The sequence below is a fragment of the Diabrotica virgifera genome, chromosome 6 (assembly GCF_917563875.1).
Source record: "Diabrotica virgifera virgifera chromosome 6, PGI_DIABVI_V3a".
NCBI lineage: Eukaryota > Metazoa > Arthropoda > Insecta > Coleoptera > Chrysomelidae > Diabrotica > Diabrotica virgifera.
Genome location: NC_065448.1, coordinates 871458 through 888547, shown reverse-complemented (window position 1 = coordinate 888547; position 17090 = coordinate 871458). Strand labels below are relative to the sequence as shown.

The 17090-nt window shown below is 32.5% G+C and overlaps 3 protein-coding genes across 6 annotated transcripts in view; 1 reads left to right on the top strand and 2 right to left on the bottom strand.

Moving 5' to 3' along the window:
• Positions 1-17090, top strand: part of LOC114330533 (sodium/potassium-transporting ATPase subunit alpha) — a 247778-nt gene that overhangs the window by 44452 nt on the left and 186236 nt on the right. The gene's annotated exons all lie outside the window — the stretch shown is intronic.
• On the bottom strand, positions 122-16779 carry LOC126886976 (uncharacterized). Its single transcript, XM_050654194.1, has 2 exons — positions 15969-16779; positions 122-346 (listed from the first exon to the last, which is right to left on the bottom strand). Exons 1-2 carry the CDS (start codon positions 16768-16770, stop codon positions 171-173), a joined length of 978 nt encoding a protein of 325 aa, XP_050510151.1. The 5' UTR covers positions 16771-16779; the 3' UTR covers positions 122-170.
• LOC126886975 (52 kDa repressor of the inhibitor of the protein kinase-like) lies at positions 8362-11232 on the bottom strand. The gene is made up of 2 exons (XM_050654193.1): positions 8656-11232; positions 8362-8556 (listed from the first exon to the last, which is right to left on the bottom strand). Exons 1-2 carry the CDS (start codon positions 10863-10865, stop codon positions 8379-8381), a joined length of 2388 nt encoding a protein of 795 aa, XP_050510150.1. The 5' UTR covers positions 10866-11232; the 3' UTR covers positions 8362-8378.

Genomic DNA, 17090 nt, shown 5'->3' with positions numbered 1-17090 from the left:
TCCTCAGATAATTTTAAGATAATCCATTCCATCTAGTCCGAAAATTCTTCCTGAGGGAGCTAGAGCTCATTAAATATGCCGTTAAAAATAAAAATAAGAAATAAAACAAAAGCATTAAAAATATTTATTTAGTCGATAATGGACTACTTACGGTACTGTAATATTTTCTGTTATTCTGTCTTACAATTATTGTAAAATTCGTTTTCTGAAACTACATAATTTGCCTCAGTTGGCCCTTCCTCTTGGTTAGTACCGCTTCTAGATTGGTCGCTTTGGAATAATATCAACTTTTGGTAAGTTAGATCATTAGAGAAACACCTTAAATAATCTCTTCCATTTAATGGGCCTATACGTACCAATATAAACAAGTTTGTTATTATTGAGAACAAGAAATTTAGTACCACTAGAAAAATGATCAAGTATATAAGATACGTTCTATTGATGGATCTTTCTGAGGTTTGTAAATTACAAGAATTGATTAGGGACTGGTGTGGTAATGATGATAAAGCTTGCTCGTCAATGGTATCTTGTAAATCTTCTGTGGCTTTATGTATGAAAATATCTTTGAATTCTGTTGTCCATACAACAGTTGTGTCAATAATGAAGTTCTTTACTAACTGCACTGTAAATTGTCTTTTTGTATCGTTAAAGGAAATGAAACGTATCAAAGGATTCTTACTAATCGTCCATTCTTCTACTTCTCCTCTATAAAGAACTTGCAATGAATTACTGATGTTAGGTTCCTCGTAGGGCCAAAGATATAAAAGGTCCTCTTTATTGTCGAAACACACTTTAGCAGAGTAAGCACATTTGCTGCCACTTGGTAGTACAACTTTATTTTCAAGTAAATTTCTCATTGCAGTAACCTCGTACAGGTATTTAGTCTTAATTGAATTTGTAACCCAAAGGTTTCTGCTAAGTGGTGGATCTTCATCTCTAAGCAACTGAGAAGTATTTATAAAGTTCCCTCTTAAGTTAGTCCTGTTTTCACCGTAAAAAACATACTTAACAGTTACATTAGTTTTAGCCGAGGTACTGACACTATATCTACTACGTTTCAATTGAGCGTTTACAAAATTTTCACTTTTCACTGTCGAATGGAAAATACAGATCAGTAAAGGTGTTAATAGAATCATTGTTGCTGTTGCACTAACATTTAATAAACAGATAGGGGTATTTACATACCGCAAAAAGTTGTCATTTCCTTTTTCAGAGTAGAAATTTGTTCGTATAAATTGATTAAAGTGTACCTATAAATGTTAACTAACCACTAAAATACCAGATATCATTATTCGGAAACCCAGTAATACACCTGGATCCTGCGTACCAAAAAAAGTCGATTACTAGCAAGCTGAAAATTTGTTAAGGTACTAGTACACTTTAAAAGACCAAAAATAATCATTTTTTTCAAGAATTTTTTTCTCAGAACCTTTTTTAAAGATGAACATAAAACGTTTTACATATTAATATCTGACTCTTAGAGATCACAAAAAATATATATTTTTTCATTCATGCACGTAGACTCATATTGTAGAGGGCGCAAAAGTCGAGGTCTCCAAAAATGATGGCGGACAGTTAATCTCAGGATTGGGATATCTGAAACAAAAAAATCGTACTGCATTTAAAAAAGGAAGGTTTCATACGTGACAATTTACCACAATTTGACCAAAAAATAAATATTTTTTAACCATGAAAAACTGAATAAAAACGCGATTTTTTCACAAAAATTTTTCAAATTTCCGTAAAATCTTTTTTTTGTGGCATTTTTCACTAACGGTGGTAAATTGTCAAGTAAGAAACCTTCCCTTTTCAAATGTCGTACGATTTTTTTGTTTCACAGATCCCAATCCTTTAATTAACTGTCCGCCATCGGAACTACTTTTTTCGAAGCCTCAACTTTGGCGCCCTCTATAATATTAGTGTACGTGCATAAATGAAAAAAAGAGGTATTTTTGGTATTCTCTAAGAGTTAGATATTAATGTGTAAAAAGTTTTATGTTCATTTTTTGTAAAGGTTCTAAGAAAAAAAATCTTGAAAAAATGCTTATTTATGGTCTTCTAAAGTGTACTAGTACCTTAATAGCGTAACGGTGTCTAGTCGGACAAACTTTGATGTACGGGAACACTGGAACATTGGAAGTTTTAATTGTGGAACAGGTTAAAAGTTTAGAACGTCAGACTACGAAAACGTCCCATGTATTTTGTCGGACAGAACTTCCAATTGATTTGTTACCCTTTCATTAAACTCTCATAAAAATCAGACTGCTATTTACCACCAAATTCTTGTCATTAGACATGTTATACGTGTCGGACATATTAAAACGCCCATCATATTTGTTGGACAAACATTTTTTCTTATATAAACTTTGCTATAGAATAAACTTAAAAACAACCTGCTAGTGTTCTTGATCATATATGCCGGATTTATACTCAGCTATTGCCACTGCTGCTGCCGCTGACGGAAATATTGCCCCAAATACGATATCGACGCGAGTGATGTGTTCACATCAGTTCCAATGTCCTCACAACTCATTACCGAACGACTCACAAGAATGGAATGTGACATGTGACGACAGCATCGTCTTGCTCCCTTACTCACTTGCCGCTTTGCCGGCGGACAAGTGAGAGAGAGAGAGAGTAGTAGAATGTGAATACTCACTCGTATTCGCGCTGCCTCTTCTTTGACTTCCGCCACAAAAACGGACTTTTTGGGCATCGTCGTGCAATGGCAGTAGCATGAGCATGAGCAGCACGAGTGAGCTATTTACACATTCACGCTGCCCACTTCCCTGTCCAATTCCCTGTCGAACAGGACTGAGTGTAAATCCGGTAATAAACTTGTCAGGATGACACGTTCCACAAATTAAAATCACGTTTCATAATTAAATCTTCTCCTGTTCCATTGTTTCCACACATTAAAGTTTGTCCGACTAGACACCCTTAAGCTATTAACAAATTTTCGCCTGCTATTAATAATCTTTTTTTTGGTACGCGGGATCCAGGCCTATGCCTATGACTCGGTCCGTTCAATCGTTGCACTCATATCAAGGCTATTCAAAATAAGTTTTACGATTCGATAAGAGAGGGCGCTGTTACTAGCCTATTTTTTTAGTATATTGGTACACTCTTCATACAGGGTGTCTGCGTAACTTTGAACCACATGGAAAACTTTTTTAATGTCAATTTTACGAAAAAAGTCGTTCTTTATAAAGTGCTCTGCATAGTCTAAAACCTAAGATGCAATCATCAGATATCAAATTTTGTCAAAAGTATACGAGGTATGTCAAAAAATATGAATTTCGCTCAAGAGCAAAGTACCTTTATATTTCAAAATATCAAAAAATTTTATTATGAAAAGTTATTTGTAATTAAAAACCATATTCAAATATGCAAGAACAGCCTTCTACTCGAAAAAAAAAAATTTCTGAAATTTTCCTAAAATACCGATTCATCATTTTTATTTATTAGACATGTAATAACTATTTTATTAATAATTTTAGGAAAAAAAGTCATTCTTTATAAAAATCTGTGCATGGTCTAGACCTCAAGATGCAACCATCAGTTATCCAAGTTTGTTAATTTTATACGAGGTGTGTCAAATAATATGAATTTAGCTGATGGTTGCATCTTGAGGTTTAGACCATGCACAGATTTTTATGAAGAATAACTTTTTTTCCCAAAATTATTAATAAAAGAGTTATTACATGTCTAATAAATAAAAATGATGTTCGGAATCGGTAATTTAGGAAAATTTCAGAATTTTTTTTTTCAAGTAGAAGGCTGTTATTCCATACTTGAATATGGTTTTTAATTACAAATAACTTTTCATAATAAAATTTTTTGATATTTTGAAATATAAAGGTAGTTTGCTCTTGAGTGAAATTCATATTTTTTGACATACCTCGTATACTGTTGACAAACTTTGATATCTGATGATTGCATCTTAGGTTTTAGACTATGCAGAGCACTTTATAAAGAATGACTTTTTTTCGTAAAATTGATATTAAAAAAGTTTCCCATATGGTTCCAAGTTACGCAGACACCCTGTATGAACGTATGAAAAGTTTTATTTCAATCTGTCAATTCATTCTTTGTTTACAAGCAATTTAGTATCGACGCGTCACAATATTTTTTTACAATGGAAAAAACCAAGTATGGTGCAGTGGTTGAGTTTTTATTTTTGGAAGGTTTAAAAGTACCTACATGATAACTGGAAACTTAGTGGAATCAGTACTGTATAAATTGTCCGACAAGGTATACCTACTCTTTTACATCCGAAAATCCTGACAGATTATTGGCATAAAAATTTAGATTTCTTAAGATACGATATTGTTACTATCGCTCGACTAAAATTTGGCCATGTCTGTTATCCCGCACATCTATATAAAATCAATGTAATACAGTCGGATTTGTGCGAAAATTGCAATACAATAAGTGACTTGGATCATATATTTTTGCATGTGACAAATATGTGACACAAAAAAATCTTTTAAATATGCAGCTATACGCTATGAGCTCGTAGGTAGAGGGGATAATTAAAAATTCGCGAGCGCCAGTAGTGACAAGTCTGTAAGCCTTTACTGGAAATTTGATAGAAATGTCAAAGTGATTAATTTAAAACATTGATATTAAAAACATTAATAGGAAATAATAGGTTTGTTCTAGCAAACAGGTGGTCAGTGAGAGAACATCATAAAACAGTCACCAGTGCTATCCCCTCTACTCGCGCTGGTCCGCTATGATCAACTAGATCAAAGCTGTGGTGTATATTTTTACCTCAAAAATACTTACGTTTTAAATACTAAACTTAAGTTTTTTTAATACTCCGTAATATGTAATTATAAATCAATCTAAGCGCCATCTATACGATAATTGTGAAAGTATCCGAAGTCAGAAATTGATATTTCATTAATAGAACGTTAAAATGATTAGCAAAATCTTTAAAAAATCGATAACAGTTTAATTACTTTTTTGCGTTGTAAATATTAAGCGATAACAATTAAATAATAAATTTAAAAATTACCGGTGAAAGTTGCATTAGTAATCCACTAGGAGAGACACCAGCGAAGCTCAGAGCGTATTGCAAGAAACCGTTTATAGTCCAGAGAAATAAGATTTTTCTCGTGACACATCCCCCTCCAGGCCGAAACCAAATTTTTTGAGTTTATGTAATAACCTATATGTTTCCTGCAGCCGATTTTGATGATATACATAGTTATAAACAAATGAAGATCGAAAAACGGTAAATTTTCGCTTTTTTCGTCTATAACCAAAAAGTTAAGCATTTTAAACAAATTTGAGAGTAAGAAACTCATAAATCGTCTAAAAAATGTCAATATGACGTTCGCTGAATATGTCTATTTCTATTCTTATTGGTTGCTTAGAAAATTGCAAAATAAATCATAAATTTTGAGTTTTTATAAATATTCATAACTTATGCAAAAATTAAGTTAGAACCTTCTTATTACACGAATTGCTTAGATTTTTGGTGCTTAAATTATATTTTAAATTTCAAAGCAATTGGTCAAATAGTTTAAAAGTTATTTAATTTGTTTATCCAAAATTAATTTTTTTTGCAACACTATAAGTCAGAAGATTATGAGGTTACAGTAAGACTTCTGACAGTTTATGGAAGAAGAACATTTATACCAATGACTTAATTAAAAAAAAAAATGACAAAAAGTAATTTTAAACAGTGTAAAATTATTTTGCAAAAAAACGTCGATTTTTTGCTTATTTATAAACAATTAGAATAACTTTTTAACCGTTACCCGTAGAAAAATTATTTTTTCATATTTGGACTGAATTTTTATACACATTTAGAAAGAAAAACAATTGTCCTAGGACAATTAGGGACGAAGTTAGCCCCCCCCCAATTTTTTTAATTCACATGTTTTTGCAAAATAATTTGGCAGTATTTAGAATTATTTTTTGTCATTTTTTTTTAATTAAATTAATAGTATAAATCTTCTTCTTTCATAAACTATCCAAAGTATTAGGTAACTTCATCATTTTCTGATAGCGTTGCAAAAAATATTAATTTGGGATAAACAAATTAAATAACTTTTAAACTATTTGACTAATTGCTTTGAAATTTAAAATATAATTTAAGCAACAGAAGTCTCAGCAATTCGTGTAATATGAAGGTTCTAACTTAATTTTTACATAAGTTATGAATATTTATAAAACTCAAAATTTATGATTTATTTTGCAATTTTCTAAGCAACCAATAAGGATAGAAATATTCAGCGAACGCCATATTGAAATTTTTTAGACGATTTATGAGTTTTTTTTCTCAAATTTGTTTAAAATGCTTAACTTTTTGTTTATAGACGAAAAAAGCGAAAATTTATCGTTTTTTGATCTTCATTTGTTTATAACTATGTATATCATCAAAATCGCTGCAGGAAACATAAAGGTTATTAATATAGATGTCCATACTACTTAAAAAATTTGGTTTCGGCCTGGAGGGGGTTGTGTCACCAACACGATATTTTTTTTCCTTATTTCTCTGAACTATTATCCCCCATATAATCTGATGAACTTACTTTTACTAGCTTTGAACAAACCGTCAATCTTTAGGATTCTTCTAGATTATGTTAAGTCGAGTAAATTGAAACTTTGGATTATAAAATTAGTCGTGTAAATTAATAATACCCCCTATTCCTAATTAGTCTGTGGCTGTGGTTAGTCACCCTGAACGACATGGGTGCGAAAAGTTTTTTTTCCCTTCCCTACCCTTGATTGTTCGATTGGATTTGATAAATGCGCGTAGTTCCCAAAGGCCAAAAAAGAAGAAAAAAAAAATATATAAAAAGGTTTAAAAGCAAGTGAAATTTACGAACGAACGTTGAAAGTGTATAAGGACTCTAGGTCCTCAATTAATACAGTCGAAAGATGGGTTGCTGAATTAAAACGTGGTCTTGAATACGATCTACGTCAAGGACATCCAAGATAGCAACAACACCAGAAGTCGTAGAAAAAATATAGGTTATCGTATTGGAAAATCGCTGAGTGACTGAAAGAGATATAGTAGAAGCCCTAGGCATCTCATTGATAAATACAAGCAATATTTTAACTGAAGTATTGGGTTTCAGAAAGCTGTGTTCACAATAGGTGATGTATTCGCTAATAACAGAATAAAACACATTCGAATGCCACTTTCTCAGCAATATTTAGAGCGTGTTCAAAAGAATAAAGTGGATTTTGTACGTAGATTTATCACTATCGATGACACTTGGGTTTATCACCATAAAGGCCGGCGCCCACTTATACGGAACAGCCCGCTACGTAACGGACCGCGACGATCATCATCAATGGTGCTACAGCCCTATGAAAGAGCCTCGACCTTCCCAAGTCTATTACGCCAGACAGTCCTATCCATTGCCAACCGTTGCCAGTTTGCTGCGCCTATTTTTCTCCCATCCTCATCTACACCATCTTTCCATCTAAGTTTTGGCCTACCCCTATTTCTACTTCCCACAGGTTGTGACATAAGGATTCTTCTAGGATGGTTGTTATGCTGTGATCTTGCTAGATGTCCTGCCCATCTTAGTCTTCCTATTCTTATAAGAGATACTACGTCTTTACCACCAAATATATGTTTATATCTGTGGTATACCTCGTAGTTGTATTTTGAGCGTAAATTGCTTACATTTCATGCAAGAATCTTTTTTATAAAAACAGAAATAAAGCTTTTTAAAAAAGTTGTAATGAGTTTTTTTCAAAAAGTGCTTAATTTTTTGGTTATTTCAGCTTGAAATATTCTATTGCGAATTTGGCGAATATGAACCTATTTTACTTTAGCTATAACTCTGTTTCTATTAGGTCCAGAGACTTCGTGCATACACCATTTTTTTCACTTTTTACAGGATATATTTTTGTTGAAAATGGTTTTTTTTGATAAAATACTTACTTTTCGAATTATTGGCGAAACAATGTCTAAAAACGTGTTTGTTTTATTGAAAAAGAAACATAATTCATTGGCAAATAACTCAAAAAGTATTGACTTTGTGAAAAAAACTCTATAGAACAAAAGTTGCTTAGATTTAGTCAGTTTATCGAATTCCGGAATTATTTTTTACGTATATTTTTTCATCCCTGAGAAGGGGTGAAACTCACCCCCAGGGCAAAAGCACACATCGGCATAATATCACTTTTTTACTCTGACATGTTAGCTATGCGTTTGCCAAATTTCATGTCAATTTAAGCGGTTCTTTGAAAACCGTCAAAGAATATACAGTATATTACTCAATACAGAATATACTCAAGGGCGCCCGCAGGATATTTCCTCAGGGGGGGCAAAGGGTATTGAAACAAAAAATACAAGAAAAATTGTTTTGCTGTTTAAAACGCAACACGGTTAGTGTCAGTAAATGTTACTTAAATAATAATTGAATTCTTCTGGTGTCCATCGCAAATAAATCAATTACTTTCTGCATGAAGTTTTCTTTATTTTCTTTTATTTTTCTTCTGTGTACAGATAACAGGCATAGCCCACTTAGACGATTGTTCGACATCGTATTCCTTATCCAGGTCTTCACACGTTTGAGAGTGCTGTAAAAAAGTATCGAGGTTGTTATATTGTAATGTAAGTTTTAGAAGAACTGAAACACATGGATAAGAATATAACGTAATAAAATTATAGTTAGTTACCTGAATGATCGCTCGATGGTGCAAGTTGTTGGTGGCAGACAAAGAGCTATTTGGATGGCTTTTGCTACTGACGGCAAAAAGCAGGCATGCTCATGCTCAAGAACCTCTATTAAGTTCAGTTTTTCCAAGGCTTTGGCATCTATCTCCGTGTTTTTCCAAAGGTCGAACCACAGAATTGATTGCTCCTTAAAGTTGTCTAACAATTCACAATACGTGCTGTTTATATTGTTAATAGACTTTTCAAAATCTTCCTTAGAAAGATCTTTCATGATTTTAGGGTGCAGATTGAAAATTTCAAATGATGGTTTGTTTCTATCTGAAAACCTATCTTTCAACGATTGAACCAAAGAATCCAAATAAGGCAAGAAAATGGACTTTCTATAGTATTCGTTGATAGTCTGGGTAGAGTGATTTGGTCTGTGAACCTGTCTCGCAGCAACACGAGGACATGTGAGCTCGATTCCAAGCTTGTTTGCTGTTGTTTCAACATTTGCCATAATGTTATCAAACTCTTTTTCTCCATTTTGTCGGTCTGAACTGAATAGCTCAGTAACCTTCTGAATGTGTTTTGATATCTTCAAAATATCTACACTGACACCTTGTAACATTTGCGTAACGATTTCTAACTTGGCAGAGTATTTGGCAATCACATGTAGACATATCACAAATGCTGTATTTGTAACTGCGCAATGAAGCTGGAAAGCTTTCTGCCTTGTGTCACGGTTACCTTCAGTCGATAGAGTCTGAAGTGCTTCAGCGATGCTAACAAACTGCTCACTAAACTTTCGAATTGCTTTATATTTTTCGGTCCATCTGGTTTCACATAGTTTTTGAAGAGTTCCCACTATTGCCCTTCTTTGGCCATTCTGCCGAAAAAATGTTATAACTTCTTTAACTGTGCCAGTTGTATTCCTGATTTGTGGTATGTCATTTAAATCATTGACTACTAAATTTAGCCGATGACTGGCGCAATGAAAATATAGAGCTTTTGGGTATTTCTCAGTTATTCTTTTATGTACTCCAGTTATTTCCCCAGCCATTGTACTACAACCATCATATCCTTGGCCAACTGCATTTTCCAAGTTCAAGCCCCAATTTGTTAATGTTAAAGTAATAGCATTTGCTATATGTTCAGCATCTAAACTTTTTAATGGGGTGAAACCAAGGAAGTCTTCTCTGATGCAATTTTCACTTTTATCAAAATATCTCACGCCCAGAGAGAGTTGCTCTGTACCAGTAATGTCCATTGTTTCGTCTGCTAAAATGGAAAATATTTCATTATCATTGATTTTTGTAACTAACTCGTCTCTTAAAACCGTTGCACATAAATCAATGATCTCATTTTGTGTCCTATGGGAAATGTACATTGCATTTTTCGGCGCATTTTTCAGATGGTCTTCTAAAACAGAATCACCAGCTTCTTTCCTAAAATGTAAAAGGTTATTGAACACAGCATCCTCATTGGTATGACCTCTTAATGGTAAGTCATGTAGTGCACTAAACAAAATTGAAGAAACAATGGATTTTAGTTTCGCTCTGTTCGATTCAATTTGCTTGGCCAAACCATAATTTGCAAGACATTCAACATTTTTCTTTTCATTTTTCATGACAGATATAAAGTTACTTGAGTTTTCAGATGCTTGTCTGTGCCATTCAGAGTTCATATGCGATTTCGCATTTTCATGAAACTTTCTGAAATTGGTGAATGGGCGATTTATAAAGCCGCTTTGATAACTACCATGGGTTACGCGGGGCCTAAACAGTACACACAACTTGCATAGCCCACCTTTAACTTCTTTTGAATAAGCTAACCAGGGGTACGTATTTAACCATTCATGGATAAATGGTCGTTTGCCATTGTCAATATCATACTTGAAATTGTAACATTTATCTGGCTTCCATGGGTTTGTTAACAAAGTAAATTTCAAGCGATCGTTCAAGCTACAAATTTTATTAGTATCAAGGTAGTTCCCAACATCCAAATTTAAACTGTCTTCAACAATCGCAAAATTATCCGATGCGGTGGCCGTTACAACGTTAGTTTCTCTTTGAGAGGCGGATACAGCTGACTCCAAGCTAGATGGCCCTGCTACAGCTAAATCATTTTGACTGCATACTATACTACTGTTTTCGGTACTGTTCGGTATGTCAGATCCATCATCAATTTTCAGCCGCTTGTTTGGCTTGTTAAAGAACTTCCTTATGTCCATTTTTCTACAAATACAGTAGGCTAATTAAATTGATGCATTCAATCAGCTAAGTGTTAGGTGTCAAATAAATTAACGCATTTAACCGGGGAGTAGGCCGATAAATGGACAGAATAAGACCAAATGGATAATTTAGTTGCATTGAAAAATATTTTTAAAACCTTTTAGAGAAGTAAAAAATTCATCTAAGTTAATTAAAATTTGTAGATTAAAATACCTACCTTGCACAGTTGAATATCTCAACTGCGATACAGGAATAACTTATTTTCTTAAAGTAGGAAGGGTACTTATAAAAAATGTTATTACTTCAAGCACAATTTTTGAAATAAATATTGTAATTGTACTTCATAGACGCAAATGATGTTATTTTAATTCATAAAAAAGTATTTGTTACCTTTACACACAATAGATAACTACCTCGTAAAAATAAGCTTATTTTATTTAAGGTCAAGTGAGAAATAAAGTATATTATATAATACTTACACGTTGCACAAAAAACACTTTTAACACGTTAATATAAGTTCTATGAATAACAGTATATAAATTGTGAGCACTACCGTACTACTAGACGTATCAGATCGGCCGTTCAGCCCACCTATTTCATTTCTCAACTGGATAAGCCTAGACCGGACATCATCAGTGCATGCGGCATGCGCACCGAAAACGATGCGGTTCCATCCAAACATATGCGTCTCAGTCAGAAGGGATAAGGGATTGAGAAAAAATACATTTAAACTGGCATATCTCGTGAGCGATTATGATTAATATGGAATTTATTTTATAATATAAAGTAAGAGAGAGCTAAATATTTTTTACACGCTTTCGCCAAATTCTCAGGGGGGGCGATGGCCCCACCTGGCCCCTCCCTGGGGGCGCCCTTGAATATACTAAAGGAGGCGCTGAGCCATTTGAATACTCGAAAATATTAAAATGCCCATCGTCGCGGTCCGTTCTGTAGCGGGCTGTTCCGTATAACGCCGTGGGCGCCGGCCTTAATAATCCTAAATCAAAATAAGAGGGTAGACTGGTGTGAACCTGGTTCTTCGGCTCCGAAACGAATTCGTGTAAATTTTGTTTGTGGTTTACTTGCAAACTAGTAAAAGAATAAATTATGAATATTAATTATAACCTTTTAGACCAGCTGAAGGAAAGAATTCGTGAAAAAAAGACCCGGTTTGCAGAAGGAAAAAAAGAATGTGTGTGTGTACTTTGTACGCACGTAAGAAGTTATACTTCTATTATATCATTTTAACGAAGTAATTGTATTCTATTTAAATATTAAACTAACTTTCTTATCTACCACTTTCAAAAAATTTTTATTAAAACAACTAAAAAAAAAAAATGAATCGTAGAGGATTGGAACCCGGGACGTTTCGAACTCTGACCGAATGCTCAACAACTAGACCACCGAGGTCATGTGATTGACACGTACGTTTCGGGTATAATTATGAGTGCAGCTGATCTCACTACTACCAACTTTGTTAAATTTCGAAACAGTAATTTCACTTTTATTTAATAATAGTACGGTAAACAATCCTCATTTTTTAATATGTTATTCCTTACAAAAATACCTTTAATTTAAGCACAAATAATTAAAAATCGTAAATTTGGGTCAAAAGTTATTAACTTTTTAAGAATTCCCATAAGAGCCCATGTTAAAACTTAACTTTGACCCTTAATAGTAATTAAACGGCACGGTAAAACATTTTTTAAAAAATCAAGTCTTAGTTTTTTGAAGTAAACTATAACATACTAAAATTTCATGCAAATCCTTAATTCTTTGCCGAAGGTGTAGAACGTCATTAAACTTGTGATATTTTGAAAATTGATCAAATTATTTTAATTTTGAATTGAAATGATTTAAGTGCACTTTACATCAACAATAAATTGAACAAGAAATTGACAAAGTTATTCAAGGCCAAATTTGACGAGTACAAAATGTATGGTTTGTAAAAGAAAATGAAGGAATTTGATGAAATAGAACAATTGGATATGTTTTATTTTGTTAAATTTCTTTATTTTCTTTTTATTCACGGCAAAATTGGATGTAGAATTGTGTTTTGTATAAGCCAAATTTGACCTTGAATAACTTGTTGTCAATTTCTTATTCAATTATTGTTGATGTAAAGTGGACTTTAGAATTGAAAAAAAATACAACAAAACATATAGTAAGAAAACAATATATTAGGTGAATATTGATGGTAATCAAATTATATAAATAAAAGTATTACATTATTACATACTATGTATTTTGGCAGATCAAACAGGTAGGTTTATACCCATGATACATTAACAATTATTACGTACCTGTTGCTTTTAAAAACTATTTAAAAGTCACTACAATATTATAAACTGTTTTGTTTCTGTCCTCACAACAATAAAACTAATATATTATACATTTGTTTACCTTTACCTTTTCCTCCAAACCACAGCTGTCCTACAGCTGCCATATTGGATAATTTTTGACATGTCATTTGAACATCCAATTAGAACAAAGTTATAATGCGCGTATGCGCCTGGGTGATGCGTACGCGCCTGGTTTTAACATATAAAAATTCACCCTCATCGCGCGTAAAGAAGTATAACTTCAAAAATCCTTTTACATCAGGACAATGCACCGTGCCATATGACCATTTTGACAATGGCTAAAATCCATGAATTAAAGTTATAATTGTTGGAATGTCCATCGTATTCACCAGATTTGTCCCCTAGCGACTTCCATATGTTTCAATACCTAAAATAATTTATGCCTGGAAAGCGTTTTTCATCAAATAATGAAATAATAACAGCTGTGAATGCGTATTTTGCAGGAGACTAAAATAATACAGTGTATTTCCAACTACACTCAGCGGCACAAAATTCCGCCACCCAAAATTTTTGATTAAGTTTGACAATTTATAACTTTATTATTTGTGCTCCGATTTTCAAGATTCTTGCACCAGTTTGTAGGTACATGTATTGATATTGTTTGGTATTATTCCGGTGACAAATAAATTTTGCTTCCATGGCATTATACAGGGGTGAAAGGAAGCGTTGTGTTTTCTCCTAATTTTAAAAAATCCTGTGGAAAATAAAATAGCTGATTTTGTTTCATAGTCCTGTCATATTATCCCGGAGGCATCACCAACATTTTGTTTTTTGAATTATCCGAATATCTTTTTTCTTGTAAGAGCTGTACCATTTTTTGTAAATAAAAACACTGATTGACTCATAAAATAGAGGTTGGATTGATAAGATTAGAATGGCCCGCTTGCAGTCCAGATCTCAATCCTATTGAGAATTTATGGGATGAATTAGAGCTTCACGATACGATACAATAGAGATACTTTTTAAGTATTGAGTATTGTATTGGTTATGCCAATGAAGTATCGTATCGAGTATCAATATCGGCAATACTTTCTTATAAAAATATAGTATTAATGTTGATTTCGATATCGAAATATCGACATAAAAAGGATTATACATCTGAGCTATGTAGGCCCTTTATGCCCACTTTTGCATGCTTGGCAAATGGACATTATTCTAAAAATATTACGAATATTGCTTATAACTTATATGTATATTCTTATAAATATTGAATATGGCTGAATGCTTCTTTAAAAGTCGACAAATACTTACTAATTCTGTATTGTTTAAAAACTACTTTTGAAAATATAGGGAAATCCCCGGAGATTCAGAATAAATCGCCATTCAGTATTTTTGAGTCATAATCACTTACTTCCATAATATTGCCACAATTGCCACATGATATAAATAGTGTAATCATAACAGACATTTACTCATTCTCAAGAATTTCAAGTTCATGCACTCAAGTGTAAAATATTATAACAGATGATGCTTGGGTTGCAGATCACTTATACTTTTATGTAATAAATAATTATGATTTAAATACCTATTCCACAAAATATAATCAAACAACTGTGGCGTTTTATTTTTTTTTTCTCGATATCGATATTTTCAATAATATCGAGACAAGCGTATCGACAATACAAGAAAGAGTATTTATTGTATTGATTTCAGATAATGAGTATCGTATCGACATTAATATTGCTAAGGTATTTATTGTATCGGTATCGTATTGGTTTTCGATACGATATCAATGCAATATCGATATTTTTATCGAATATCATGAAACTCTAGGATGGATGAATAAAAAAAAGCTATTTGCCGTCATCCTAGGCCTACAGAAAATTTAGTACAGTTATGGCCCTGGTAGAGGAATATCGGGCTATTCCCCAGGTAAGGATAACACATCTTTATTCGATGCTAAACATATTGCGAGCAGTCGTTGCTGCAAGAGGTGGACATTTTTTAGAGGTTTAATTTTTTTTTGTTTTGTTAATTAAAAAAAAAAACTAAGAGAAACTATTTATAAAGCATCCAAAAAATCCTATTAACGAAATTTTAACTATAGAAATAAACTTAATTTAGTATTAAAAAAAAACGAAAGAAAATTTAAATTTGAAAAATTATTCTAATAAAGTATTTAGTATAAAATAAGACAGTTGTATCTTAAGAATGAAATAATCAATCTGATATTAAACAAATACCAAAAGTATTCTGATTTCTCTCCACGCGTTAACCTATTAAGTTAGAGACTTTGAAGTGCAGACTCACATATTAAAAGACATCACTTGAGAAAGATACTCTGCCGAAACAGCTGTAGTGACATTAATTTATAATAAGATTTGTGGAAGTATTGAAAACAAAAGTTTTCAGTATTTTATTGTTAGAAAAGAGCTAGACTTAATACTTACTTCGTTTCTGGCTGCATGGACTAATCATAAAGCCGAAAAAATTAGTGTTGTAAAATGAAAATTAGTGAAGTAAAAACAAAAATAATAAAAATAAAACAAAATGTTTACTAAAACGTGTTTACTTAGTTAATAATTTGTTACATACTGTATTGAAATATTTCGTATTATTTTGTCTTGTAGCTATTATAAAATTCATTTTCTGCAATTACATAATTTGCCTCAGTTGATTTTTCCTCTCTTTCCTCTTGGTTAGTACCGCTTGTAGCTTGATCGCTTTGGAATAACATCAACTTTTGGTAAGTTAGATCATCAGAGAAACACCTTAAAACATCTCTTCCATTTAATGGACCTATACGTACCAAAATAAACAAGTTTGTTATTATTGAGAACAAGAAATTTAGTACCACTATAAAAATGATCAAGTCTATAAGATACGTTCTATTGACGAATGTTTCTGTCATTTGTACATTACAAGAATTATTTCTGAGTAGGGACTGGGGTTGTAATGATGATAAAGCTTGCTCGTCAATGGTATCTTGTAAATCTTCTGTGGCTTTATGTATGAAAATATCTTTGAATTCTGTTGTCCATACAACAGTTGTTTCAATAGTGAACTTCTTTACTAACTGCAGTGCAAATTGTCGTTTTGTATCGTTAAAGGAAATGAAGCTTATCAAAGGATTCTGACTAATCGTCCATTGTTCTACTTCACCTCTATAAAGAACTTGCAATGAATTACCGATGTTAGGTTTCTCGTAGGACCAAAGATATAAAAGATCATCGTTTTTGTCGAAACACACTTCAGCAGAGTAAGCACATTTGCTGCCACTTGGTAGTACAACTCTATTTTCAAGTAAATTTCTCGTTACACTAACCTCGTCCACATATTTAGTTCTATTATTTTTAAGCCAATGGAGCCTCTTGCAAAGTGGACAAGCATTGCCTTTGTACCACACAGTAAAGCTATTATTTTTATTTTTCTCTCTGAAGTTAGTCATCTTTTCATCGTAATAAACAGAGTTGACAGTTACATTAGTTTTGGCGGAGGTACTGACACTATATCTGACACGTTTCAATTGAGCATTTACAAAATTTTCACTTTTCACTCTCGAAAGGAAAATACAGATCAGTAAAGGTGTTAATATAATCATTGTTGCTATTATACTAACTTTTAACACAAGGATAGATACACACCGCAAAAGTCGTCATTTCCTTTTTTACGGTAGAAATTAGTTATTTCGGTTGATTAAAATTTAAATTTTAACTATCCTGTACAAAATAACATATGGTTATTCCAGATTTTTTACATTTAACACAATTTCATTTTTTTATCGACTTCACTTTCGATAATAATTAATTATCTTAGCAAGCTTCTGAAACTGTATTCTTGTGGCATGTTAAATTTAGTACATATTATGTTTATGGGATTGAGCCACAATTGTTGGTGCAAAGGAAATTGTAAAAACCAACC